The 27,376-nt window shown below is 54.9% G+C and overlaps 1 protein-coding gene across 1 annotated transcript; it reads left to right on the forward strand.

The window, feature by feature from the left end:
* Positions 1–1,035: 1,035 nt before the first annotated feature.
* On the forward strand, positions 1,036–27,376 carry VANGL2 (VANGL planar cell polarity protein 2). The gene is made up of 8 exons (XM_079926909.1): positions 1,036–1,387; positions 16,487–16,747; positions 16,886–17,006; positions 18,920–19,527; positions 20,319–20,455; positions 20,969–21,104; positions 24,221–24,452; positions 25,273–27,376. The coding sequence occupies exons 2-8, from the start codon at positions 16,677–16,679 to the stop codon at positions 25,531–25,533; spliced, it is 1,566 nt and encodes a 521-aa protein (XP_079783035.1). The 5' UTR covers positions 1,036–1,387; positions 16,487–16,676; the 3' UTR covers positions 25,534–27,376.

Here is a 27,376-nt window from a genome sequence, read left to right on the forward strand (position 1 = left end):
ACTAATGACATTATAATAATACTTTTGCTTTCACTCACTCCAAGGAGTACATGTACTTTTCGCAAGCCTAGACTTTTATAGTGGGGGGTCAATCTTGGTGGGTTCAAAGCTATTGCCCCACTTCATGAAACTCAACTGGTTTCTTGGCATACTCTAAAGCAGAAATGCCCGATTATGTCGGATACTTGTGATACCCTACAATCCCTGTGTAGCGCCATCAACTCCAGTGTACGTGAAACCCTGGGGCCAAGAGCTCTGCCTGCTTGGGGTTAGGGACCCGATAGGCCAACGCATTTTTACACTTGGAGGTTTCCTGGGAGAAGGGCCTCTCTCCCCTGCCATCCAAACTTCCCGGCGCCCTCGTCGTCTCCCTTCCCCCACTCCCCCAGGGCAGGGTTTCCTTTGTAATTAATCCCAACGCTCAAACCAGAGGGGAGGAAAAAAGTGTTAATGAAGAGAGCGTCCCAGACTGACTGAGCGGTCGCCGCTCGCAGCTAGAACACCAAGTAATTAAATTATTTTTGGAAGCCGGGGGATATGGTGGCGACTGTGTCAGGGAAATCCCCGTATGCATGGGAAGAAGGGAGCATTTCTCGCCACTAATTAAAATCAGGGATGACTTTCTCTTCTCGCAGCCCTAGAGGGAGGAAAAACTCAATCTCTCCACGTCCCAGATTGCACTGGATTTCGTGTAGCCGGGTCTGGGCCCTAAAGAATTGAACACGGCCACCCCTCGGGGTCGGGGGGCTCTGTCTCCGACAGGCGGGTGGAGAAAAACAGCCCCAGGAGTTGCTGCGGGGTGGGCCCAGGACAGGAATCGAGACATCCCCCAGACCACCTTTCGGGGCCGAGGTCACAGTCCCGCCGGCAATTCCCGGGATCCAGGAGGGCCGCCAGGAATCTGGAGGCGAAGGGCTGGGGGGGGGGGCGCCGACTCTTGGAAGAGCGGGGCCGCAGACAATGGACGCGGCGGCGGGAGGGGCGGTGCCTGCGGGAACAGCCGGGAGGCGGCACCCGGGAGCGCGCGCTCCCCCGCCCCCTGCACCCCCTCGGCTCTCGTCCCCTCCCCCTCCGCCCCCTCCCCCTCCTCCGCCGGTTCCCGATCTGATTCCTGATCCCTGATTCCTTGATCCTTGGTCCCGCCATGGGAGCCTAAGCGCCCCGCATTCCCCCCGGCCCCCTGCCCCTGGGGCCCTGAGGGGGAAGAGACTGCGATCTGGGACGGAGAGGGGGCGACCAGACTCAGGAGCCCCCCTCTACACCCCCCCATCGTCCGCGCTGCCCGTCCGGGAGCGCGGAGTTCGTAGCGACCCGGAACGCTGCGGATACAAAGGCGCCGGACCGAGTGGGGCGCCGGCGGAGCCCACCCGGCAGTTCGCAGCGGCTGGTGAGTGCCGGGCCGAAGGGGCGCGGGCAAAGTTTGCAAAAAAAAAAAAGGAAACAGAAAAGGGGACAATCATGCAAGGGGCCAGGGGGTGCCCAGTCCCCCAGCGAGTGGGGTGGCGTATGGGGGAAGGGGGGCGCGGGGTAACCCCCTTCCGGTCCGTTCCCCCACTGCACAGCAGAGTGCCCCCCAACTTTGGGGAGAGGAAGGGGCGCGTGGGGAGGGGGCGGAGCCCGGGCCTGGAGAGCCGGGGACTTTCCTGGGCCCGGGGTCCGGCGCCCGGCGGGGGCCTTAATGTTACCGGGGGAGCCGGTTGAAGTCAAAGGCTGGGAGTGTGTGTTGGAGGTGGGGGGAGAGGCAGTGGAAGGATCGAAATCTGGAGGTGTTGGAAGGCGAGGGTGTTTAGGGGTGCATGCACACCTCAGAAGTGTGGGGAGGGCCGGGGGCAGGTATGCACTGAGGGTGTGATGTGGAGTCTGGGGAGACCCGCCCGAGGAGAGTATAGGGGGTGTTCGTGCAGGTCGAGGATGGGGATGGAGGCCAGAGACCCGGACACTGTGTTATCTATCGGGGCCCAGAGGACAGGCGCCGGCATCCCTCTCTCCACTCATATTTACCCATTTCAGGGGCTGTGGGCTTTGCATTGGTGAGTTTTAAAGGCCTGGTGGAGCATTAATGTGCATGATTCTTTGTTTTTGTGTGTGTGTGCACCTTGACGTGCTGCGTGTTCCTGCAGGTGGGTTTGGAGATGAAGGTGTTTTTCTGTGCCTGAGTGAGTGTGCACCCAGGGAGGAGCTGACCATGTATCTGTGGTGTGTTTGGATATGTATTTATGGGTATACTGTGGGGAAGGGGTGTGTATCTATGTGTGTGAACTGGGTGGGGGTTTATGGGAAAGAGATAGACAGGTACTGAGGAAGGTGGGTGTGGGGCAGAATGGGGCATACCTGGATAGGTGTGTGTGCATCTGTGTACTGGAAAGGGATGCGAGTGAATGTGTTCTCTTGTGTGTAAAACCTGTGCTGATAGATAAGTACCAGCGTGTGCCTGCCACACCACACACAGGTGGTGTGTGTATTTCTGAGTGTGTATTGGGGGTACTGCCACTTGCCTCTGCAGGCAGATTTTCCTGGCAGAGAGCCCCAAAGGAGGGCTGCCTGGAGGATCCTGAGGCTTCTTGGATGGCCCTGCCTTGGTTTTGAGGGTAGTGCCTTAAGTATCTGAGACCTATGGGTGGGAGTGAGTGGGCCATTTTATGAGGTGCCTGTTTTGGACAAGGGTGTGTGTTGTGGGGAATAGGGAACAGGGGTTCAGGTTGTAGTCCTAGAGGAATCTGGGGGATTGGAGGAGTCAGGGAGAAGAAAAAGAGGGACATCCTCTTATTCCACCTTATAGGTAGGGTTCTAGTGCTTGGAGAGGCTACATTCTTGGCTTCCCAGCCCAAGTTCAGGCCCCTCAGGCCACAGTTTTCTTGTAAAGCCATCTTGGAGTTTGCTGTTTCAGAGTCCACAAACTGCCCCCTCTCTAGGATCCTATAGTTCCCGAGGAGTCTGGGATTTTGGTATGGGATGGAGGCCGGAGGAAGGAGAGCCGGTGCGTAACATCTTGGGTTCCCTTCCCAAGGGAAGGGAAGGGGTTGAGAAGGTAGCATGGGAGCTCTGGGGAGGGCAGTGGAGGGTGTTTCTTCAGGAGTGTCTGCAGGTGTGTCTGTGTGGTTTATCACACTTTCTTTTTGCTGGTGAGAAGCATGATTGGGATGGAGCTGTGGTCTGGGACCAGGTCTCAGGGTGAGGAATAGGGGCTGAGCTTGCCAGGAGGACAGTTGTCCCTGTGGTGGGGAAGGGGCAGGCACTCATCCAGGGCTGTACTCACCGTCATGATGGTGCGGTGGGAAGTGGATGTATCTGTCCCCAGAGAAGCAGCATCTACGTTCTCTGTCTCTTTCCCTCTCTCTCTCTCTTTCATTCTTTCTCTTTTGGGATGAAGAGAAGGGGCTGGCCATCTTTGGGATGCATGCCTTGTTTGCCCATCTCACTCTCAGTCATTTTCCTTTTGCTGCCAGAGGTTAGATCGAGGCACCCAGTTTTAGGAGCTGAGGCTGTGAATGCACAGGCCCATTAGGGTCTCTGGGTAATTCCCTAATGGGAGTTCCTAATGGGCATGTGCAATTGGAATGTTCCCTCTTTAGCCCTCAGGGCTCCCCACCTTTCTTAAGCCCCCAGATTAAGAGCAGAAAATGTTGGGACTAGGGGTGGGGCAGAGAAGGAAAAGACTGGATTAAAAAAAATGCATGATTGCCCCAAACCTGACACCTATCTGATGGGTAAGGTTCCCAGGGCGAGTGAGGTTCTTGCATCTAGGATGGTGTGCTCTGGGGTACCTTCCAGGGTACCTTGTTTGCTCCTGGCCTCTCACTGCATGCATGATGTATTATACTGGTGTGTGCTGGGGGGCTCTTCCAAGGAGGAGAGGACTTGTGGTCAGACATTAGGAAAGGCCGCCTCTGAAAGTACTTCATACTGGAACTAGTGGCCGCGTTACCCCCTCCTCCCCCATTGTCTTGCTTCTGCCCTCTCTCCCCCTAATTCTTCTGGGACCGGCCTCTCTGGTGTGCCCCCTCTGCTTCTCTGCTCCTTCGAGATCTGAGGAAGGGCCCCCTTCCCTGTCCCTAGAGCAGGACAGACTTTTATCTGCTTACTTGGTTTCCAAGAGGTCCTTTCAGTTAGAGGGGGATCAACTTGACTAACAGAAGCTTTGTGGGGAACAGTGAAGAGATCTGGGATGCCCATCATCCCCTGAGCTTGAGGGTCTTCAGTTTTCCTTGGTATTCCTCCCTGAGCAGCTCCCCACACTGTGAGGCCAAAGGGAAGCGTCCAGCAGAGTTGCCTGGAATTAGTACTTAATAGTGTTGTGACATTGGGCAGGTTCTTAAAACCTATTCCTCAGCCTCTTAGATGTCTTAAGACACTATCCTCAAGACTGCCCTGGTGGTCCAGCGGTTAAAACTCTGTGCTCCCAGTGCAGGGGGCCCGGGTTCGATCCCTGGTCAGGGAGCTAGAACCCACATGCCGCAACTAAAAGATCCTGCACGCCGCAACAAAGATCCCGCCTGCCGCAACTAAGACCTGGCGCAGCCAAATAAATAAATAAATATTTACAAAAAAAAAAAAGGCACTATCCTCCCTCCCCAGATTGGGCCTTCCTCCAGGAACCTCTAGTGGCCTCCTTCCCTGGGTTTTAGCCTGCTCTTAAATTATAGTTTGGCCATTTCCTAGTTCTGAGACCTCAGATAGAGTAGATAACTTTTGAAGCCTCACCTGTAAAATGGAGTTAATAATAGGCCCTACCTCTTAGGTTTATGAGGATTAAATGAAGTAATATAGAGAGAGTACTTCACACAGTGCCTGGCACTTGGGAAGCCCTCAGTAAACGTTACCTGGAATGGTTTGGGTTCTGACTGATGATTATTAAAGGCGTGAGTTCTGGGTTGGGGAGGAGAGCTAGGCCTTGGTTCTGCACTTCTTCTGGCAGACCATATTGGGCACTGCCTACTGTTTGCCAGGTGCTGTGTGAAGCACAAGGGATGGAGGGGTGAATAAGACTGGCTTTCATAGGGAAAATGTGCATAAACATGGCAATTCACTGAAACCCAGTGAGTAGTATATGGAGGTGTGTTCAGGAGGCCACCGGAAGAGCAAGAGTGCTTGGTCCTGGCATGGGTGTCAGCGAGGGTTCCTGGAGGAGATGTGACCTTAGCTGGATTTTTTTTTTTTTTTTTTTTTTTTTGCGGTACGCGGGCCTCTCAAAAATATGGAACGCTTCACGAATTTGTGTGTCATCCTTGCACAGGGGCCATGCTAATCTTCTCTGTATCGTTCCAATTTTTTAGTATATGCGCTGCCGAAGCGAGCACAGTTGGATGTTTTTTAACTGAGATGAAATTCACATCACATAAAATTAGACATTTTAGGGACTTCCCTGGTGGTCCAATGGTTAAGACTCTGCAAGGGGTGCAGGTTCGATCCCTGGTCGGGGAACTAAGATCCCGCGTGCCGCGTGGTGTGGGCAAAAAAAAAAAAAAAGAGCCATTTTATTATTTATTTATCTATTTGGCCACGCCGTGCGGCTTGTGGGATCTTAGTTCCCCGACTAGGGATCGAACCCGCACCCTCGGCAGTGAAAGTGCAGAATCCTAGCCAGTGGACCGCCAGGGAATTCCCTAAAATTAGTCATTTTAAAGTGAACAGTGGCACTTTGTACACCCACAGTGTTGTGCAGCTACCACCTCTATCTAAAAACACTTTCCTTATCCCCAAAAGGAAACCTGTACCCATTAAGGATACAAGTTAATGTATCCTCCCCATTCCTTACCTCCCAGCCCCTGGCAACCCCCAATCTGCATTCTGTCCCTATGGATTTACCTATTCTGCTGTTTTATATAAATGGAATTATACAATGTGTGACCTTTTGTCTTGCTTCCTTCACTTAACACAATTTTTTCAAGGTTCATCCGCGTTGTAGCATCACACCTCCACTCCTTTTCGTGGCTGAATCATATTCCACTGTGTGGACCAACCTTAGCTGGATTTAAAGGATGAGTTAGGCAGGCAGGGAGGGGCCTGGGGAGGGTGCTGCAGGTAGAGGCTGAGCATGAGCTAGAAGGAACCCGGGGTGCTGGTGAGCCACATGCTGCCGGTGTTATTGGATCTTGAAGTATTAACTGGGGTTTTGGCCTCAGTTTCCCTGCCTATAAAATGAAGTCCTTTGTGGTTGGCTGGGGCTGGAGGCATTAGGGAGAGGAGAGGCTGGGATATTTTATTGCCTCTTCTCAGAGTCTGGGTCGCAGATGGGACTTTTTAAAACTTGCTCTTTCTTCCTCTTTGCTGGGCAGCTCCCTCCAGTATGCATCTGCCCTCATCCCTGTGGGTACCCGTCTTCCTGTTTTACTGGGCATTGACTTCCCCTCTCTCTGAATTGACCTGAAATTTCTCTCACGCTCTCCAGGTGGGTAACCCTGTTCATGGGGAGATTTTGGTAGCAGAGGTGAAGGAAAAGGCCTGGGAGTAAATCCTACTCACACTCGTTCCCCAGCAGCCTTCCCTGTTTTTTTTTTTTTTTTTTTTCCGGTACGCGGGCCTCTCACTGCTGTGGCCTCTCCCGTTGCGGAGCACAGGCTCCGGTCGCGCAGGCCCAGCGGCCATGGCTCACCGGCCCAGCCGCTCCGCGGCACGTGGGATCCTCCCGGACCGGGGCACGAACCCGCGTCCCCTGCATCGGCAGGCGGACTCCCAACCACTGCGCCACCAGGGAAGGCCTTGGGCAACCTTCTGTCACCTCTTGTCTTGTGATGTGGAGAGAAATGAGGTGGGTCAGGAAGACTCTCTCCATCCCTTTCTCCACACTGCTTGGTTCAGAGTAGGAGGCAGAGGCCTTGTGTGGTGGCGCCCTTTGGAAATTAGGTGTTGCTGTGCTTGTCTGATGCCCCTGGCAAGGCTGGTAATTACAGACATGACAGCTGGGAACGGGTTTGGGAGAAGTGGGCTTAGAATCAGCAGAGCTGAGGATTTCCTGGTAATCAGGGTGGGGCAGTGAGAGGGGAGAGTGGGAAGAAGTTGGGGGCTGGAGTGGGGCGGGAGGCTTGGGGCCCCCTTCTCCTGCCACTCCACACACAGCTGAGCTTAGCGCCTGCAGGAGAGAAGGAGGTGATTAGAGCCCAGGCCCCGCCTCACTGTAAATGTGGAAGGAGGGAGGGGAAGAGAGAGGCTGGAGGATCCAGGAGCCCCTGAGGAAAGAGGCAGAGAGTGTGATGAGGGGTTTTGGCTGCTCTCTCAGACCTGGGTGTGGTCTAAGTTAGAGAGGGACCGTCATTTGGGGGCTGGGCCAGCACTGTAGCCAAAGTGTTGTTTCCATCTTATTCTGGGTGGGGTCTTACTTCTCACAATGAGGTTATGGGAACAGGGAGTGAAGGGGATTGGCTGTGCACCCTCTATAGTAGAAAGAGGTGGAAAGTAACATTTTATTGAGCATCTGTTACATGCTTGACTCCGTGATATTCTGTATACATTATTTCATTGAACGCTCGACCTTCTGAAGTTGGCACAATTATCCCCATTTTACAGATAAGAAAACTGAGGTTTAGAGAGGGCAAGCAACTCATCTAAGATTACATAGCTCCTCAGAGGCTATGCTAGGTCTATCTGATGTCGTTTCTCTTCCGTTTCCCAAAGTGCTCTTTCCACCTTTCCCTCCTCTCATTTCATTTAGTTCAGGTTTTGTTCATTATTGCCTTTCATCTCGAACTTGAATAATTCCCCTACCTCCTGAAAAGCAGACATGAGTCCAGATGTCAGCCTGAGGAGTAGAGAACTCTACCCTTGAGGGAGGGTGTCAGTCTGCTGGAGGAATGGGGTCTCCTAGGAGGAGCACCTTGTTGTCACAGCCTGGGGCAGGCCTGCCACCTGGGCGGAACATCCCCGGGGGGCTGGCCTGTTCCTGTCTGCTGGGTCACTTCACATGTGGGGGCTCCGGCCACCATAACCCATGGAGTCTTGTTTTGATTGGAAGGGCCTGGCCCTCGTTGTCTGTAGAATTTTCCAGCAACCCCCTAACAATATCCCTCAGACCCCAGAGAGTTTCACCAGAGAGTTCGTGGCTCCCCCAGTCTGGCTAGAAGAGAGAGTGTGTCTGTGTGTGAGGGTCTGGGGAGGGGGCTCTGGCTTTTTCGGGTGAGTGGAGGTACACAGGAACAGGTGCTGAGCCCGAGGTGTGAATGCAGTAACTTGGAAAGCAACCGAGTGTGAACAGAAACACTTATTTTTGTCCCCTGCTTTACTCCAAGATTGGGGTGGCAGATTTAAGGGTTGGGGGATGTTGAGTCTCCTCAGAAAGAGTGAAAACCTCAGGTGGTGGGTTTGTCAAGACAGTGGGGGTTGGTTGGTGCTTGGGCCTTTCAGCTGGCTTGGTTTTCCTAGATAAGAACCGGCTGATTTACCAGGTCAGAGGCCCTGGAGTGAAGCAGGAGGAGAAGGTTTTCAGAACGGGGAGACCCAGGGAGAGCCAGGCCTGCCACCCGCACCCCCAGTCACACGGCGTCTTGCACCCTTAGGCCCTCCCTACTGCTTTCCCCACACAAACCGACCTTTGTTGCCAGGGTCCCCACGTCACAGCTGTCCCCGTCCACGTGCAGACCTGAGGCTGGCTGACTCCTCATCCCGAGGGGATGCTTTCTACTTGCCCCCCCTCCCGCCGAGGCGGGCGCTGGGTGAGCAGGCTTTGAAGGTCTCTTGGGGTCAGGGACAGGTGGGGCCCACCTAGGACAGTAGGCTAAGAAGAGGCGGAGGCATTTTGTTTTCCGTGAGGGTGGGCATGTGGAGCGCACAAGAGTTGGCCTCTGGGTCAACGTGGCTTGCCCGCCTCCCGTTGTCCACCTTCTCCTGTCCCTGGGGACAACTCAAGGTGCCTATTTTTCTTCTCGGCTCTTCCGCAGCTTACGTGGTGGGCACGTAGGGGCTGGTCCTTTGCCCTAGCTGAGGGAGGAAGAAGCTCAGAGCCTGGTGGGTGGGAATTATGGGGCCTGCTCATTGGTGAAAATTTAACAGAGCATCCAGGCATCTAGAAGCCCCGGTTACCTTCTCCCCAGCTTAGCATCCTGTCTCCCCTCTGGCTTCCACCTGGGACAGATGCCAAAGGGATTACTGGCCCCTTCTACCGAGCACTCCTTCCTCCCACCCAGTGTTCCTTTCCAGACCGACTGGGAATGGGTCTGGGGGAGGCAGGGAGTGCAGCGCTATGGTGTGTGTGCAACATGCGTGTACTTGTGTGCAGTGCGTTGGGGGCAGGGACTTTCTGAGAGCCGGGGTGGGGGTGGGCGTGCTGGAGAGAAAGCAGAGCAGGTCTTTACAGAACCTGCCTGGCCAGGGTGGGTGGAGCTGGGCGGGGCAGGCAGGAGCCATTCCAGGTTTCAGAGGGGGAATACGAGGTGTACACGTGCCTGTGTCTGTGCTTAAGTGTGTCTGTGGATTTGGAGGGTCCTCGGTCTCCCCCTCTGCTTTAGATCGAGAGAAATTAAGGAAGTAGGTGGAGAAGGGCTTGGTTGTGGCTTCCCTAGCTCCTCTGCAGTTAGAATGCAAGCTCAGGTATCCTGGCCGGGAGCCCGATCCATGGGCCCTCCCCGGCTGTGCTCCTTGCACTGGGGTCTGGTGGTGAACAGCTGCTCTGGTAGCATAGACTGTCTGCATGACCCAAGCACAGCTCTTCCCCTGCTACTCAGCCCAGTGAGGAGAGGGATCCTGCCCCCTGCCCCAGGGCTCTAAGGAGGGGGAGCTTATGTCTGGGGCCGTCCTGGGAGAGTGCCCACTAACAGGGCAGGGGCGGGGCTTTGTGCCAGCTTTTGGACATCTGCTTCCGGCTCTTTCCTAGCCCTCAGCCCACTGAGATCCAGCTGTTCTCTCTGGCCTCCTGGACAGCGCTGTCACTTAAGGACACAGGGGCCTTTTTCAGGGTACAGGAATGGGGGGGGCAAAATCCCATTTTTGGTCTAGGGCCTGGGGCTGGTCCTGGCCCACTTTGTGCCTTAGTTCTTTTCGTGGTAGGGAGAACCCAGCATGGGCCTCCTGGGATGCAGGATTCGTCCGTGGCGCAAGGCTGGATGGGAATGAGGAAGGAACACTGAGATCCTCAGTCAGGAGCGGTCGGTGGGTGGAGGCAGAAACCAGCCCTTACAGGGGAAGGGGCTCTTCAGTCTCAACTGTCTCAACAAGCTTAGGCCTGTCTAGTCTCTGTCCCTTTGTCACTGAGGAAGAGGGGGTAGGGCAGGAGCCAGCGAATTCTCTCCTGTCCTGGCCATCTTATAGTCTTGGCTATTCCAGGAACCAGAGTCCAGGAGGAGTGTCGTGGAGGAACCTGGTCTCACTCCAAGAGGAGCATGCCTCAGAGTCAACAGTGTTAGTGAGATCTTTCTAACAGTGGAGGCCAGAAAGGGCTGCCTCGGATGTACTACCATGAGCTAGCACCCTTCTTTCTTCGGGCCCTACCTTTTTATCTGTAAAACTTGGGGTTGCACCTGGAAGGCCTCTTCTAGCTTAGTGCTGGGACCTACCGAGAGTTGGGTGGGTCAATCCACTGTCTCCTCCTGTGGTGGTGGGGGGCGTGGAGAACGATGTGGGCACAGTCAGAGGTTCTGGAACCTCCCTCTCCTCCCTGGGAGCTTGTTAGGTGCTGCATTTTCCTCCCACATCGGACACCTCCTGCCTCTACCAGTGTCTGACAGGGCGGCCTGGATTGAGCACATCCGTGAAACTCAGGGAGTGATGTGGCAAAGAGGAGAAACCAAGTGGGACAGTTAGTTGTGACTTGGAATCTGCTCTCCCTCACACTAGCTGATGTCTTGGCAAGGTGCTTGGTCTCTCTGGGCAGATCTAGCTCCTTGGATACTGGGCTGGGAGATGGGACTTCTGGTGCCCCCCAGGAGGGTGGGCATCCAGCACTTTGGGTGGAACTCACATTGATATCCTTGGACAGAGGCAGTGGTAGGTGAAGCTTAGGGAGCCATGGGGCTGGGGGCCCACATGTCCACACCTCCCATGATTTGTAGTGGGGAAGAGGGTGCAGGGCACATGCAGTAAGACTTAGGCTCTTGTGTAGGAATCAGAGACCTTTTCAAAAAAACTGAAGTATAGTTGACTTACACTGTTGTGTTAGTTTCAGATGTACAGCACAGTGTTTAAGTATTTTTGAAGATTATAGGAATCAGAGACCTTTAATGGGCAAGGGTCCACAGACTCCTCTGCAGGAAGGGTCTAAAGAGGTGATATGCCCATTTCCTTGCATCCAGGCAGGACCACCCTTCCCCATCCTGGCCTGAGGAGAGGAAGGCCATTTGTTTAAAAACTGGCCCTATCGGAGCACTGCTCCTGTGGGATGAAAACTTTTGGCTTCCTGTCCTCTTTCTTATCTTCTTCCCCCCTCCAGCTGGAAGTGCATTCTGAAATCTCACACAAGCGCCTTCCGCTGCGCCTCGGGTCTGGAACTCCCAGCCCTGTCCTCGGTAAGGAAGAGGAACTGCAGGCGCCCTTTCTGAGTGCATGTTTGTGTTCTGTCCCCTCCCCACCTTCTTCTCTACCTGGTTGCCCTGCTCCCACAGTTCCTTCCGCCAGCCCGATCTGGGTCCTGTTTCTGCCTCCTTTCCCCACCCCAGGCCTGAAAGGAGCTGGGACTGGGTGGTGGGATAGCCCCGGGCTAGAGCAGCAGGGGGAGGTGGTGACCACGCCGGCGGCCATCTGGTCATTGGTCCTCATCATGCGCCTCGCGTGGGGCTGCCTGCGTCTGTGTCCGAGGCCTTGTCTGCCTAGGCTGCTCCTCTGAGTGGGGCAGTGGGGAAGGGGCTAGTCTTGGTCTGACTTTTGGCCAACACAAACCCCTCCGATGCCTCCCACCCCACCCAGGGCCTTACTCCCTTTGCCTGTTGCCGGGTTTTGAGTGTATTTTTTCCAGAGGCCTCTGATTGTTTCCTGAAGAAACCCGATCCCAGAGCTCATACAAAAGCTGGGGCCGCCAGAGGAGAAACCCCATTCTCTCCCCCTCTGTCCCTACCCCCCCACCTCTATAACCTCTCTCGCTTGGGATGCTGGGTATGGGTTCCAGGACCTGGCTGCCATCACCTAGGCAACAGGGGGCTTTGGTTGCCATGGTGATCAATGTGGGAGAAGCTGGGCAGCAGGGACAAAAGCCCCCACATTTCCCCCCCCAGCCCTCCTCCCAGTCCTCTTGGGATGATACTGAGACACATTCCATTAATTTTATTTCTGAAAGGCCTTTGGAGGGGAGAAGGGTCTCCTTTTTGTGACGGCCGCTCTCTTCCCTCCCACTCTCCTCTCTGGCCAACCCCAGATAATCCATGGTTGGTTTGAGCAGGGGACCGAGTGAGTGTGTTTGTGTGTCTGGGGTGGGGTGGGGGCAAGGTGAAAAGCAATGGAACACATTCCCTTTTACAGCCTCCCACCCCCCAAACCAGGGCACTCCCTGCCCTGCAGCAAGTCTGGACTTCCCTCCCAGTCCTGTCATGCCTCCCACATTTCCACTTGTTGATCTCATCCAGCGATCCCCTCCCCCACTCTCTTCCCTGGGAACGCTGCCCACCCGGGAGACCCTCCAAACCCCTGATTCCTGAGACCGATTAAACAAGGGGAACTTCTGCCCTTCTCTTTGCTCACCTCCCATCCTTCCCCACAGCCTCTCCAGTGCTTGGATTAGTTCCCTGGGGTATTTGAGGGGACAGCAGGCAAGGGCCTCAGAAATTGGGTTCATTTTTGGCCCCTCTCTTTGGTAGGGGAGGAAGGAGCATGTTTTGGTGCTTTCTGGGCACCTTGAGTTGGGTTGGTAGGGGTGGGAGAAGCAGGCCAGGGGAGCTGGGTTTATGTTGGGTCTTTAATGAGTAGCTGGGAGGAAGGTAGGGAGCTTTAGGCCAGGGCAGCTTAGAACAAAGGGCTGGGAGGGGACTGGCACCCTTGTCTGGTTTGAAATTTATCTGTAGGGGAAGTACAATGGCATCAGCTTCCCTCCTGGGTGTGTTTGAAGTGGTGGTTCTGGTCTGGTGTGTGTGCGCGTGCGCGTGCGCGTGTGTGTGCGTGTGTGTGTGTGTGTGTGACTTTAGTTGTACAAGCAGCAGGATTTATTTATACCACCTCTTTCCCAGGTCTCAGAGGAAGCATCTGGGGATTAGAGTAGGAATGATCCTGAAGCCAGAGTGTATTAATTGCTTAACTTATTACTTGCTGAGCAGTTTATTAAAGTACTTCTTTTACCCCCAGGATACGTACAGCAACCGCACGAGGTGTGTATCATTTTCCCTATTTTACCAATGAGCCTACCAGGCTGCCAAGCACAGAGAAGTTAAGTAACTTGCACATGGTCACACAGCTCATCAGTGGGACAGTTAGGCTTGGAATTCAGACACTTGGCTGCAAACCCCAGGCTCTTTTTGCTGTTGGCTCAGGCAGACATGAGAATTCAGGCTGGGGAGATGGAGAGTCTGGGTTCTGGTGTCTCTGTCTGGACTGGAGTCCATGGCAGTCCTTTTCGTCTTTATTTCTCCACCTGTCTCACTCTGTAACCCAGCTCTCTTTGAACCTCCTGGTGAAATTCAATTTTTAGGAGGATGACTAGAAAGAATAAGCTGAACCACAGCAAGAGAGCTGCAGGTGATGTGTCTGGACTGTATCAGGGACTAGACCAGTAGAATGGGTTCTTGGGGGAGACGGGGTAGTGGAGCCCAACATGTAATTAACAGACAGGGAGATGAACAGGGCCTTGTTTGTAGCAAAGGTTTTTAGAAAGGTTTAGGGTGGGTTAAGGTCCTGTGTCTCTGTTTTCCTAAGTATGTTTCTGTCACACACTTGCCTTGACATGGGGCTACTGACAGACATCACTAGGCCGTGGAGTGCCTCCACGTAACTCTGTTAGGAGGATAAATGAATGGATTTAGCATTGATTTCACCTCCGTACAGTCGTTGCAGTTTCCCTGAGAGTCAGGTGGGTATTAGTTACTTGCTATCTGCCCATGGGAAGGCGGTAGATACAAATATGTATCAATCGTAGTTCTTATTCTCAAGTTACTGATGGTTCAGTTCAGCTGGAGAAAAGTTAACAACTACATAAAGCAAATGAACGTACCTGACCTCTGGCAGCACCCGGCTGATTTTATTCCTACCTTGAAACGCTCTAATTCTTGGCTGCATGACAGCCACTCTTCTGGCTTCCAGGCTCCTCTGGCCTTGCCTTCTCAGCCCCTTTGCCTGATCCCTTTCCTCGGACACGTTTACATATTGGAGTTCTCAGGGACCCCCTATTTAACCCTCTCCCTGGGTAATCTCATCCATTCCCTTAACCTTGCACGCCATCCATACCTCCAGCTCAGACTCTTTTCTGAGTCCAGGACACCAGCTGCCTGTTCCACAGCCTGTCTCACAGCCATGAACTCAGCACACTGGAAACTGAACTCACCAACTTCCTCCCCAGTCTTCCCACCTAATAATGGCACGACCACCTACTCTCTTGCTCAGGCCAGAGATCTTGACGTTCCCCTCCCCCTCACGCAGTCCAATTAAGTCCTGTTGGTCCTACCACCAACATATGTCGCAAAAGTGACTATTTCCCATCTCCTCTGCTGCTCTGCCCCATCCAAGCCTCACCACTGTAGCCGCTTTTTTGTTTTTCAATTTTAATTTTATTTATTTATTTTTGGCTGCGTTGGGTCTTCGTTGCTGCACGCGGGCTTTCTCTCGTTGCGGCGAGTGAGGGCCACTCTGCATCGCGGTGTGCAGGCTTCTCACTGCGGTGGCCTCTCTTGTTGTGGAGCGTGGGCTCCAGGCATGCGGGCCTCAGCAGTTGTGGCACACGGGCTCAGTAGCAGTGGCTTGCGGGCTCTAGAGCACAGGCTCGGTAGTTGTGGCTCGTGGGCTCTAGAGCGCAGGCTCAGGAGCTGTGGCGCACGGGCCTAGTTGCTCCGCGGCATGTGGGATCTTATCTGACCAGGGATCGAACCTGTGTCCCCTGCATTGGCAGGCAGACTCCTATTCACTGCGCCACGAGGTTAAGCCCAGTAGTTGCTTCTTTACTCATCTCCCTACTTCTGCTTTCTCCTCTCTCCAGTCCATACCTGCATAGCTAAAACCCTTTGCAGGCTTCCCATGAGCTCTTCCCCTGACCCATGGAGTTTGCAATAAGCCGGACCCCGGCCACCTCTTCAGCCTCACCTTCCACTGCCCTCTCCCTTCCGCAGCTCCGGCTCCACTGGTCCACCCAACTCTACTGCCTTTGGCCTTCCACGGGGGATTCTGAGCTCTGCAGGCTTTGCCCTCCGCTCTGCCTGCTTAACTCCTGTGCTCTTTCAGGCTTGGCTGTTGCTTTCTGGAACCACTCAGTTTAAACGAGCCCCGCTCCCCAGACTTGCCTGTCATACTGTCCTCATTATTCTCCTTTCATCACTGATGTAGTTAGTCGTGTATACTCACCTGTTTACTTGTTTAGCGTGCACCTGCCCCGCTAGATTGTGAACTCAGGGTCTTTTCACCACTGTACCCAGGGCCTAGCAGGGTACATGGTTCCTAGAAGGAGCCTAAGCAAGAGCTGGTGACTCAGCGAGTGAAGGTAGGAAATGACTGCTCAGTGCGCGGGGATGATGATGGTGGGGTCGGGGTTGGAGGGGAAGATGTAACATTGGGTGCTGGGGGAGGGGGGGCTTTCGTGAGGGGGTAGGGGCTGCGCTTTGAGGAATGAGCAGGATTTGGCTGAGCGTGAGAGAGGAGGCGAGAAGGAGAGGTCCTTCTCCCTGCAGAATTAGAAGGTGAAAGTATAGAAGAAAGATGCTGCCCCTCGGTAAGCTCATGACCTTGCCTAGTCCAGGATGTTAGGTTGTCAGAGAATGATTTCTACCCGGCTTTTCCTCCTGCCCCCCACCACGTGATCCGTAGTTTCCATTCCTTACCCCCGTTTTGTGAGCACACACAAGCACACACACGCACACACACACAGCCTCAGGGGGAGCCGCCAACTTGACCTGGCAGTAACTGTGGGTGTGTTTGCCGTAGATGCTGGGGAGCGGATGCCAGGAGAAGCAGCCACAGGCAGTCCCCTGTGGGCACACTCAGAACTTATGAGCGGGAGGAGATGAGGGGAGAGAAGGAGAGGCTTGGGGCAGCCTCTGGGCAGAGCTAGCTGCCTCCTGCTATGGTCTCCACTGGTCCAACCAGTTGGCCTGGCCAGAACCTGCCTTCTCCAAGTCTTAGTTTTCCTGGCTGAGAATAGGAAAGCATTGCCTGGTTCTCCCCAGCAGGGGGTCCAGTGTTGGGTCATTCTGGGTGGCCTTTGCTGGCCCTCCTCCCCCACCCCTGTGCCCTGGGCACAGTCTGGGGGTGCTCTTTCTAGGAGGCAGGGCAGGAGGAACTGGGCCCACTGGACAGAGCAGGAAGCTGGGTGCAATATTCTCAGGTAGTGGCAAGGCTGCCCTGAGCTTCCCGCAGCCGCCTCTTGGGGATGGCCTTCCTCTCCACTCTGACCCCACGGAAAGCTCCGGCTCCCCCCTAATCAGCTGCTTCCTCTCCTCAGGACGGCCGCTTGATTTTCTCTGAGACCAGCCCACCCGTCCAGCAAAATAGAGTCCCTCAGGGTGACGGTTGATTTTCTAAAGGTGCCCCTTGGCCTGAAGAAGTCGGTGCTAAAGGAGGTGGCAGTGGGGCCCCCCAAAAGGCCCCAGCCTGTGGCCCTGGAGCGCTACAAGGCGCGGCGTTCAGACGCCATGGACACCGAGTCCCAGTACTCAGGGTATTCCTACAAGTCGGGCCACTCCCGCAGCTCCCGCAAGCACAGGTGGGTGTGCGTGGGGCGTGACGCAGGTGGGGGGAGGGGTGGAAGCATGCACAGGGGTGATGGACCGGGGGTGGCTGCGGAGAAACCCGGGTCCTCCCCTTGACCTCATGTGCCTGTTCCCCTGGCCTCCTGCTGCAGGGACCGTCGGGACCGACACCGCTCTAAGAGCCGAGACGGGAGCCGTGGGGACAAGTCGGTGACGATCCAGGCTCCAGGGGAGCCCCTGCTGGACAATGAGTCCACGAGAGGGGATGAGCGGGTGAGCGTCAGGGGGATGAGGTCTAGGCCAGGTGTTTTCCAGACTGATCCTTGGAGAAGTTAGAGGTCCATGAGAAAGGGGAAGGGCCTGGAAACCTGGTGTCTTCCGACAGAGACCAGATCAGGGAGGGCATCTTGTGTCATACTTCTGCCAAGTGTCCCAAGCCAGGACCTTGTTTCAGTAGAATGCAGTAGAATTTCAGTAGAATTCAGAGATCCCTTTGGAAGCAGCAGCCTCTTTCGTCTTTATGACCCATGTGACTTGGGCTGTGTAATGGGAATCGCCTGGCTCCTCTGGGCTCAGGCCCGCCAGTTAGGGGGTTGGGAATCTGGAGTGGGAGGGGCTGGGGGTGTGGCAGCCTTGAGTTCTCCTTGAGCCTAAAGGCATGGGCACTCCAGCGCTCTCTGGTGTCGGACTCTAGAATAGCACCTCTGGTCTTAGGGTAGGTGGGAGGAGTCGATGGAGAAAGGGGAGGGAGAAGAAGTGAGCCTGGAGAGACGGAGGAGGTTCTGCAAGAGAGTTCTCTGGGACAGGGCTGAGCAGGTTGCTCCTGGTCTAGCCTCTCTGGCCCACTGTGTGCACCTGGCAGGGAGGTCAGGGGGCAGAACCCAGTGCGGGCAGAAGGCAGAGGCAGGATTTGAGTTGACTGTGAGGTTGTCCAGGTCTCATTCCTCCTTTTCTTTCTTCTTGGGAGCATCTTAGGGGGCTGGAGACTTCACAGGACATCTCTGTGACTGACACTGGGGATTCCTGGGTCTTGGGAGCAGATCACTACCTGAGGGAAATGTTCTTTCTCTCTCTTTCCCAATCCCATCTTCTCCCAGAGACCTGGCCTCCTGAATTCTTGAAATGACCCTGAGACCTGATCAGCTCCTGTTGTTGACGATTCCCCAGGCCCCTGATGCTTGGAGTGCCTAGGCAGTGTGACTGAGGGTCATATTAGGGTTCCCTGAGCTGAGAGCAGGCAGCGCCTCCACTTTTCATCTTCTGGTCAGACTCTTCTCCTTTCCTCGGGGAGGAGATTCTTCCACCCCCTAGTCGCTGACCCTGCCAGGCAGTCTCCTACACTCCCCATTCTGTGTCTCTGTCCTGTAGCCTGAATCCCCTGGGTGTCAAAATGTGACTCCATATTCCCAGACTGTCCACGAGTTAAGGGTGTAGGCACGGATGACCACTGGTGGCCTTGGGGCTCCTCTGAGGGATGGCATCCAGCCCCTGCAGAGAAACCGCTTGAGTGGACCACACTCAGAAGGGCACCAGGGGACCTCAGCCTATCCACCCACTTGCCTCCGGGAACAGGCAGCCCCTGTGTGGTGGGCATTCAGATGGCCCAATAGAGCCAGCCAGGCGGACCAGAGACCCAGAGTGGCCCCGAGTCCGCACTGCATCTCACATGCCCCTCATTAGTCACTCACCTTCTCCAACCCTTCCTCCTGGTGTCCTCTTCTCTTCACCACGCTGCCTTTGTCAGGTCCCTCCCTTAACTAGAATCCTTGAGTGGCTCTCCGTACTTGGAGGATAGGTACCTGTTGCTTATCCTGGCCTTGCAGGTGGCCTGCTCGAGCCTGCCCGCTTTGCCTGGAGAGTCTGACCTCGGATCCCAGTCTCTGGCTGAGCGGCTCCCTGGCATCTGTCTTGTACCCTCTGCTCTGAGGGTACATGGGTAGTTTTTTGCTGTCTGGCTGATGGCATGAAGCTCCCACAGGGCCCAGGTCTCAGATGCCCCATCTCTGCAGAGGCCAGGCTTGGGCATGCCGTGGAGCTCAGTAAATACTTTGATGGCCGCATGTTTGTTGATTACCTTCTCTTCTCCTCTCCCTGCTTTGCTCTCTGTCTTCTCTCCGCTCACCTTTTCTCCTGTGTCCCTGCCTCCTCCTCCTCTCCCCACATTGCTGCGGCCCCTCCTGATGCAGGACGACAACTGGGGGGAGACGACCACAGTAGTAACGGGCACCTCGGAGCACAGCATCTCCCATGATGACCTCACGCGCATCGCCAAGGACATGGAGGACAGCGTCCCGCTGGACTGCTCCCGGCACCTGGGCGTGGCGGCGGGGGCCACGCTGGCCCTGCTGTCTTTCCTCACGCCGCTGGCTTTCCTGCTGCTGCCCCCACTGCTGTGGCGGGAGGAGCTGGAGCCGTGCGGGACGGCCTGCGAGGGCCTCTTCATCTCCGTGGCCTTCAAGCTGCTCATCCTGCTGTTGGGCAGCTGGGCCCTGTTCTTCCGCCGGCCCAAGGCCTCTCTGCCCCGTGTCTTCGTGCTGCGTGCCCTGCTCATGGTACTCGTCTTCCTGCTTGTCGTCTCCTACTGGCTCTTCTACGGCGTGCGCATCCTGGATGCCCGCGAGCGCAGCTACCAGGGTGTGGTGCAGTTTGCCGTGTCGCTGGTAGATGCCCTGCTCTTCGTGCACTACCTGGCCGTGGTCCTCCTGGAGCTGCGCCAGCTCCAGCCTCAGTTCACGCTCAAGGTCGTGCGCTCCACCGACGGGGCCAGCCGCTTCTACAACGTGGGCCATCTCAGGTATGGGCGCGTCGGGGCAGGCAGACGGGCCTGGGGAGGAGGCTGAGAGGACCGTAGGGTAGGAGGGTGTGATGGTGGGGCTGGAAGGGACAGGTTAGGAGGGCTGTGTGGGACGGAGTTGCGTACTCTGCACATCCTAGGTTTTCAACAGCGCTTGTCAGGCTAAGGGTCCTGGAGCAGGTAAGGCGGGAGTCAGGAGTTGGGAGTGAATAGATGAACAGACAGTTAGGGATCGGGGATCTTAGAGAGGGATGGACCAAAGAGGATAAAGGTTTGGGGCATGAACAGGGGCTTTTTAGAATCATGTTTCTAGCTCTTTCTCGGAGGCACAGCCTCTTGAGGGCACTCAGTCAGTGGTCACAGAGATGAGCTGGCCAGAGGAGGGACTCCCCCCCAGAGGAAAAGATAATGAGGAGAGTGCTTCAGCCCCCCTAAACTTGTGGGCAGGATGCCCGCCCTGGCCATCCAGAGCATCAATAGCACCTCCTGGTCCTGCAGGGAATCTTGAGGGGAGAATGATGGAGGGGAGGAAGTGATCCTTGGCTGGGGACCCTGGCCCAATGCCCTTTCTCCCCTGGGCTTCAGCACGGCAGGGAAGGACTGGCAGGCCCAGCCCTGGGGAAGGCTTGGGAGCCTGGTAAGTAGACCTCAGGCCCTGAGCCAGGCTCCTTGGAAGCAGCTTGTCCCTGCCCTCTGTCCTCTCCTGCCCTGCCAACCTGCCCTGATGTGTCCCTCCCCCTGCGCCCCTTGTCTGTCCGTTCTCCCTCCCCCTCCTGCCGTGTCCCCCACAGCATCCAGCGCGTGGCAGTGTGGATCCTGGAGAAGTATTACCATGACTTCCCTGTCTACAACCCTGCCCTCCTCAACCTGCCCAAGTCCGTCCTGGCCAAGAAAGTGTCTGGCTTCAAGGTGTATTCCCTCGGAGAGGGTGAGCGGCCCTGCTCCTCGGCCTCCTGGTCTCCTCCCAAGCAGGATTCCCAAGTTCCTGCCTCCTGTTTCTCTTTCCCCCTTCTTCCCTTGCTTTCTCCTTTCCCCAGCCCGTGTCCCAGCCCCTTCTGTTCTGTCATTTCCCTTAACTCCAGGTGGCTGGTCTTAGCTGCTGACTCTACTTGCTGTCCCTTTATGCTATGGTGCGTCCCCTTAATCTGGCTCCTCTGCGTCTGCTCATCAGCCCTGGTCCTAAGCCCTGGCTCTCTGAGCCCCAGAACCTCCTGCACTGGGGCGGAACATGTGCGGGACTCCTGCCCTCTGGTGCCTTCCTTGTTGCTTTCCTGTGGGCCTCTCCCAGACGCGGCCAGGAGGGTTGGGAACGGGAGGTGTTGCTGGGGCGTGGACACAGCTTCCTCTGGATGCGTCAGGTTGCTGGCTCCAGACTTCCTGGAGCGAGAAAGGAGGCCACGCTCTGAAGTGGCCATCCCCTCTCTCTCCTGCTCCTGTGCAGAAAACAGCACCAACAACTCCACGGGCCAGTCCCGGGCTGTGATTGCAGCAGCGGCCCGGAGGCGGGACAACAGCCACAACGAGTACTACTACGAGGAGGCCGAGCATGAGCGGAGGGTGCGCAAGAGGAGGGCCAGGTGGGTCCCTGGGGGAGGAGGGGTTGCTGGGGGCTCTTGGGTGTGGATAGGCTGGGGAGAGGAAGACCATCGGCTTCTGTAACTGCTGATGATATGGGTGGGGTGTGTGCATTCGCTTTCTGTTGCTGCCTTAATAAATCACCATGAACCCGGTGCTGCAAACACCCCACACTGATTGCCTCACAGTCCCATGGGTCAGGCACGGGTGAGCTGGACCCTCCACTCAGGGCTCATGGGCTGAAATCAAGGTGACTGTCATTTGAGCCTGAGTCCCCTTCCAAGCTCACTGGTTGTTGGCAGAATCAGTTCCTTGTCACCTGGACCCATAGGCAGTTCACCTTTTCCTCCGGGCCAGCAAGACCAGGTCTGTCTCTGACTTCTGCCACCAGCCAGAGAAAACTCTGCTCTTAAAGGGCTCATGTGATGAGACCAGACCTGTCAGGATAATCTCCTTATTTTAAAGTCAGCTGACTCAGCACTTTCATTGCATCTGCAAAACGTACCAAGATTATTGGTTTTTTTTTTTTTTTTTTTTTGCGGTACGCGGGCCTCTCACTGTTGTGGCCTCTCCCGTTGCGGAGCACAGGCTCCGGACGCGCAGGCCCAGCGGCCATGGTTCACGGGCCCAGCCTCTCCGTGGCATGTGGGATCTTCCCGGACCGGGGCACGAACCCGTGTCCCCTGCATCGGCAGGCGGACTCTCAACCACTGCGCCACCAGGGAAGCCCAGTACCGAGATTATTGGATAACCAGGGGATGGGCATCTGATGGAAGTGGACGGGGCATTTGAATTCTGCCTACACAGTGGAGCAGGGACTGTTAAAGGATGTGAGCCTCCCTGGCGATGGCAGAGATTGAGGCTAGACTAGCCCTCCTTCCAGTAGATCTTGTAGGCTTGCTCAGCAGATGGTACATTTTTACCTGCAAAAAAATACCATATGCTAACACATATATATGGAAACCAAAAAAAAAAAAAAAAAAGGTCATGAAGAACCTAGGGGCAGGACGGGAATAAAGACGCAGACCTACTAGGGAATGGACTTGAGGACACGGGGAGGAGGAAGGGTAAGCTGGGACAAAGTGAGAGAGTGGCACGGACATATATACACTACCAAACGTAAAATAGATAGCTAGTGGGAAGCAGCCACATAGCACAGGGAGATCAGCTCAGTGCTTTGTGACCGCCTGGAGGGGTGGGATAGGGAGGGTGGGAGGGAGGGAGACGCAAGAGGGAAGAGATATGGGAGCATATGTATATGTATAACTGATTCACTTTGTTATAAAGCAGAAACTAACACACCCTTGTAAAACAATTATACTCCAATAAAGACGTTAAAAATTAAATAAATAAAATAAAATAATATCCATTTATTTCCCGGGGGAAAAAAAAATGAGGTTCTAGTGCCCATATCTTGGTAAATTCTTAAACGCTGTCCTCACTTCTCCTTTTTTCCTGTTCACATTGTTATGTGAATGCTAGTTGTGCCTGAAGATTCTTTCTTGGTGCTTACTGTTTGCCAGGGCCCACCTTGGTCTGTTGGGATTTCCACGGAGGAGGAGCAGAGGGTCATGGAACTCTGCCCTTCCTCCCACGTGATCTCCAGACTTCCAGGGAGAAAGGTAGCCCTGACCCTGTTCTTACATGAGGCTGTAGTGGACTGAAGGTCAGCAGCTCCATTTCTGTGACATTCCAGCAAGTCTCCAGTTGTCTCAGAAAAGGCCCTCGTGGGAAGGAAACCGGAGATGTTCCCTTCCTCCTCTACCTTTGCCCTGACTAAGGTCTTTGGATCTCCTGTGCTGCCACCACCATAGGGGACGCTTGCCTTCCCCATTACCTTGGTCGTAACTAGGAGAAAACTGTTTCCCTTGGTTCAGATCCTGAGTCAAAAGGATCTTTTCAAAAGAAACTTTACTGAGACACTTGGGGGAAGCAAAAGAATAAACAGAGACGTGGTAGACTTACACAGATCCACACGTTTACTTAGCCCAGAATCCCATCCTAAGCTGCTTGAAGTCCCCAGGTTCCTGGGTTTCCGGATACTGGTATTGTTTTGTATGTCTGGCATACTGGTATTGTTTTGTATGTCTCTATGCTTCTAATGTAAATTGGCTTCTTTTCCCTGCTTCCCCCTTAACGGTATATTTTTGAGATTCACCCTTGTCTGTATATCTGGTTTGTTGCATCTCATCACTGCAGAGTACTCAGAGAAATCTTCCACCATCCTGACCAATATTTGGATGACGGTCATCTTCCTAATTTTTTCCATTTTGATGAATAAGTAGTATCTTATTAACATTTTAATTCTCTGATTACTATCCAGTGACTACTTCATCTCTTTTTCAGTCTTTCAGGTCTCTTACGAATTATTTGTTCACTCCTTTGCCCATTTTCTTTGCTGTTCTTACCTCTTCCTTCTTGATTTGCAGCATATATTTTGCATTACCTCTGCCCACCCCAGGTGTTAGTTAATGTTGCCCATGCTGTCCTGGTTGAATAGACATCTGTCATTTTGATGTAGTTATAGCTATTAATTTTTCACCCACTGAAGTGTGATTTGGCGGGTCTTAAGAAGGCTTTTTCTAGGGTTTGATCCATAGTTGTCTCTCTGGGTTTGACACTAGGTTGTCCTCCTTGGGTCCCTGGGCTGAGCTCACTGAGCACTACAGCTGTTTCCTATCCCTAGAGGGGGAAAGACCCTCCCCATCTACCCAGCTGCACACATGCATGTTCACATGCACACACACAGCCCCCAAAGCCTGGTTCTTTTTTTTTTTTTTTTTGCGGTACACGGGCCTCTCACTGCTGTGGCCTCTCCCGTTGCGGAGCACAGGCTCCGGACGCGCAGGCTCAGCGGCCATGACTCACGGGCCCAGCCGCTCCGCGGCATGTGGGACCTTCCCGGACCGGGGCACGAACCCGCGTCCCCTGCATCGGCAGGCGGACTCTCAACCACTGCGCCACCAGGGAAGCCCCAAAGCCTGGTTCTTGACTCCAGTTGGGTGCGTATTGCTTCAGGGAGAGCACAAAAGCCTGACCTCGCTCAGGCTGCTGGAGGGCTGAAGCTGGGGGGAAGATGAGAGGTTGGCGTCTGGTCCATACTCCTCATGTTCCCCAGGCTTGTGGTGGCCGTGGAGGAGGCCTTCACTCACATTAAACGGCTGCAGGAAGAGGAGCAGAAGAACCCCAGGGAGGTGATGGACCCACGGGAGGCAGCCCAGGCTATCTTCGCATCCATGGCCCGTGCCATGCAGAAGTATCTTCGCACCACCAAGCAGCAGCCTTACCACACCATGGAGAGCATCCTGCAGCACCTTGAGTTCTGCATCACTCACGACATGACACCCAAGGTAGGCCCATTCTGCCCCCGGCATCCTTCCTCTTTCCCCAGTTCTGGCCCCTTCCTTTCCACTTCCTTCTCCCTTATTCTCTCACCTCCTTCCGTACCCTCCATCCCTCTCTCTCTCATCTCTACCTCGGTATAGTCTCTTCTGTCATCCGTACTCCATCCACTCCATCTCTGCATGGGGTAAAGTTCTTAGGTGGTGAGGAGAACAGGGAGTTTCAGGACCATTTTGGGAATGGTTGAGACCTATTTCTCATCTCTGTAGGGGTTCCGGAATTTTCAGATCCAAACTCCCACCTTACCTCTCTCACCTCCAGAAGATGTTCTTTGCACTGTGCTCTTTTTGAGCCATTCCCACCCTTCAGCTCTACGGCCAGCTTCCTAGACTTGCATCCCCTGAGCCATCTTTGGGGAACAGGTGATTAAACATGTTGCACTTTAACTGTGACACCTTTAGCTTTCTGCTGGTGCAGCCCTGCTGGACGTTACCCATACGAGCAGAAGGGAGAAGAAGGAAGGACGAGGGAGGGCTTGCCCAGGTCATAGCAGGTGCCAGGGATGAGGGGTCAGGACAGCTGAGTCCCAGCCCTGACCCTACTGAGCCGTATCACCTCCGTGTGCTCCCGATCCCTCATTGATAAACTAGGGTCCGAGGCAGATGATCTCAGGCCCTTTCCTGCTCTGACATTCTGAGATCGTTTGCAGAGAGTGAGCCTGGGGACATCTTGGTGGTCTTTGGAAGCTGTACCCCCCGAGGGGTAAAGGAGGGTGGGTGGGTGGGTGGGAGGGAGAACTTCCTGTGAAGTCCCTTCTCCCTTCCTCAGGCCTTCCTGGAGCGGTACCTGGCGGCTGGACCCACCATCCAGTACCACAAGGAACGCTGGCTGGCCAAACAGTGGACACTGGTGAGCGAGGAGCCGGTGACCAACGGGCTCAAGGATGGCATCGTTTTCCTCTTGAAACGCCAGGACTTCAGCCTGGTGGTCAGCACCAAGAAGGTCCCATTCTTCAAACTCTCTGAGGAATTTGTGGACCCCAAGTCGCACAAATTTGTCATGAGGCTGCAGTCTGAGACCTCGGTGTGATTGTGCAACAGCAGGGGGAGTGGGAGACGCGGGGGGCTCCTGAGGGTGGTGGGGGCGTGGCCCTCAGGCCCTGCCATGTTCCTGCCACCTTCTTCCTCTTGCTCTAGTTTTTTTTTTCTACTTGAATTAACCACCCCCCCCCCACCTGTCTCCTCCCCTCTTCCTTATTTACCCTATGTGAACCTGGAGAGACCATCCTTCTGTCAACAGTACCTGGGAAATTCCCTCTCCTTCTCCCACCCCCGTCACTTTTGTATCACTCCCGGCCCTGCAGGAACCAGTGCCTCTCTCCCTCTCCTTTCCCCGGGTGACAGTCTCTTCTGAAAGGGCACAGGGCCCACCTGAGCCCCACTCTCGAACCCAGGTTCTTATAAGCAGTTCTATCCAGCGGCCCCCAAAAGGGTTTCTCTGGGGGGCTCCGATCTGACTCCAGAGAGCCACGGTGCCAAACTCCTGAGCAGCACTACCTGTGGCCTCCTGGCGGCAGGTGGATCTGCTCCCCCTGCCCGCTCACCCCAAGCCGGAGTTCTTGGGCAAGGATCCTCCTGCATCCTCCTACACAGCCCCAGAGTCCGGGGCCTCCCTGCCAGGGTTATTTGCTTCCAGCTGTTTGAGCCTCTCTCCCCCATCCACACATATTCAGAGCAAGGGAAGATCCCATCCTTTACCCTGACATGTCTACCTTCCATTTCTGATTTGTGTGGTCACGTGTGACCACAGGCAAACTGAGATGGAAACCCTCTGTGACCACTTTTCCTGGGCCCTGGGGGACAGACAGTACCTTTCTTCCAAGGGGTCTTTCCTGTGCAGCCCCTGGGGGAAGGTCGGGAGGGAGCCCCGTGAACATCGCTGACCCCTACCCTCTGAACTTCCTTCACCTGTGTTCCCACCATGGTGGGATGGGTCTCCCCCTTCCCAGTGAAGGATGCCACGTAGACTCCTATACAGAATTAGTGGCTTGCAGACCCTGACCCACCCTGGTGATCCCAGCCAAATGTTTTTCTTTCCTTCACCAGCCATCCCCAGTCTTGCTGTCTCTTCTCTCAGCTCCAGAGACCTGTTGCCTCATCTCTTTTTTGGGGGGAGCCAGCAGCCCCTCCTTATCCCCTGCCTTAAGTCCACTTCTTTGCCTCAGGGGTCTCTTTTCCTTGGCCGGCCAGGGTCCCCCCCTGTTCCCTCACTGCCTGGTTTTCTGGGCTCTGGTCTCCCTCTGTATTGGGGTGAGGGACCGAGATTGCTGCCCTTGATGGGTACTTAGCCCCTCACCCCATTTAGCTTCCGTAGTCTTTGCACCCAATCTGAATTCTTGAGCAAAATTTGCTGGCCTTCTAATACTTACTTTCACTGTAAATCTGAGCCTTTAGATCAGACACCCTTAAATTATGTAGTTTTAGCCAAGGGGAGCAGAACTAAGAAGTACTCACATACCTCCAGCCAGCACCCATGTTGGGGAGCATTCTGGTGGCTGGGCTGGAGCAGTCCCCTGGGCCAGTCCTCAGAATAACTCACAATGCCCCCTTAGAAGCCCGTCTTTCCCCTGGAAAACCCATTGGTTCTTGCCTTGCAGAGTGCACCCTGGGCTAAGATCCCAGTTGATCTCTTACCAGGGAGTCTTCTTCTCTGTGTCGTGGCAGCCCTGGGCATGATGGAGATTGTTTCTCCTGCTGTCCTTTCTGAAAAAGCACATCTTTCCACACACCACTTACTAGAGAAGGGTTCTTCGGCCAGTGCTTACCTTGTCTGCACTTGGGTGGATTATGGGGCTGACCTAGGCAGCGCCTGGAGGTCAGCCTTGGGCTGGGGCTGTGGGTTTGGGGATAAGCCTGAGTGAGATACATCCTGT

This window comes from Stenella coeruleoalba (genome assembly GCF_951394435.1).
Source record: "Stenella coeruleoalba genome assembly, chromosome: 1".
Classification (NCBI taxonomy): Eukaryota; Metazoa; Chordata; class Mammalia; order Artiodactyla; family Delphinidae; genus Stenella; species Stenella coeruleoalba.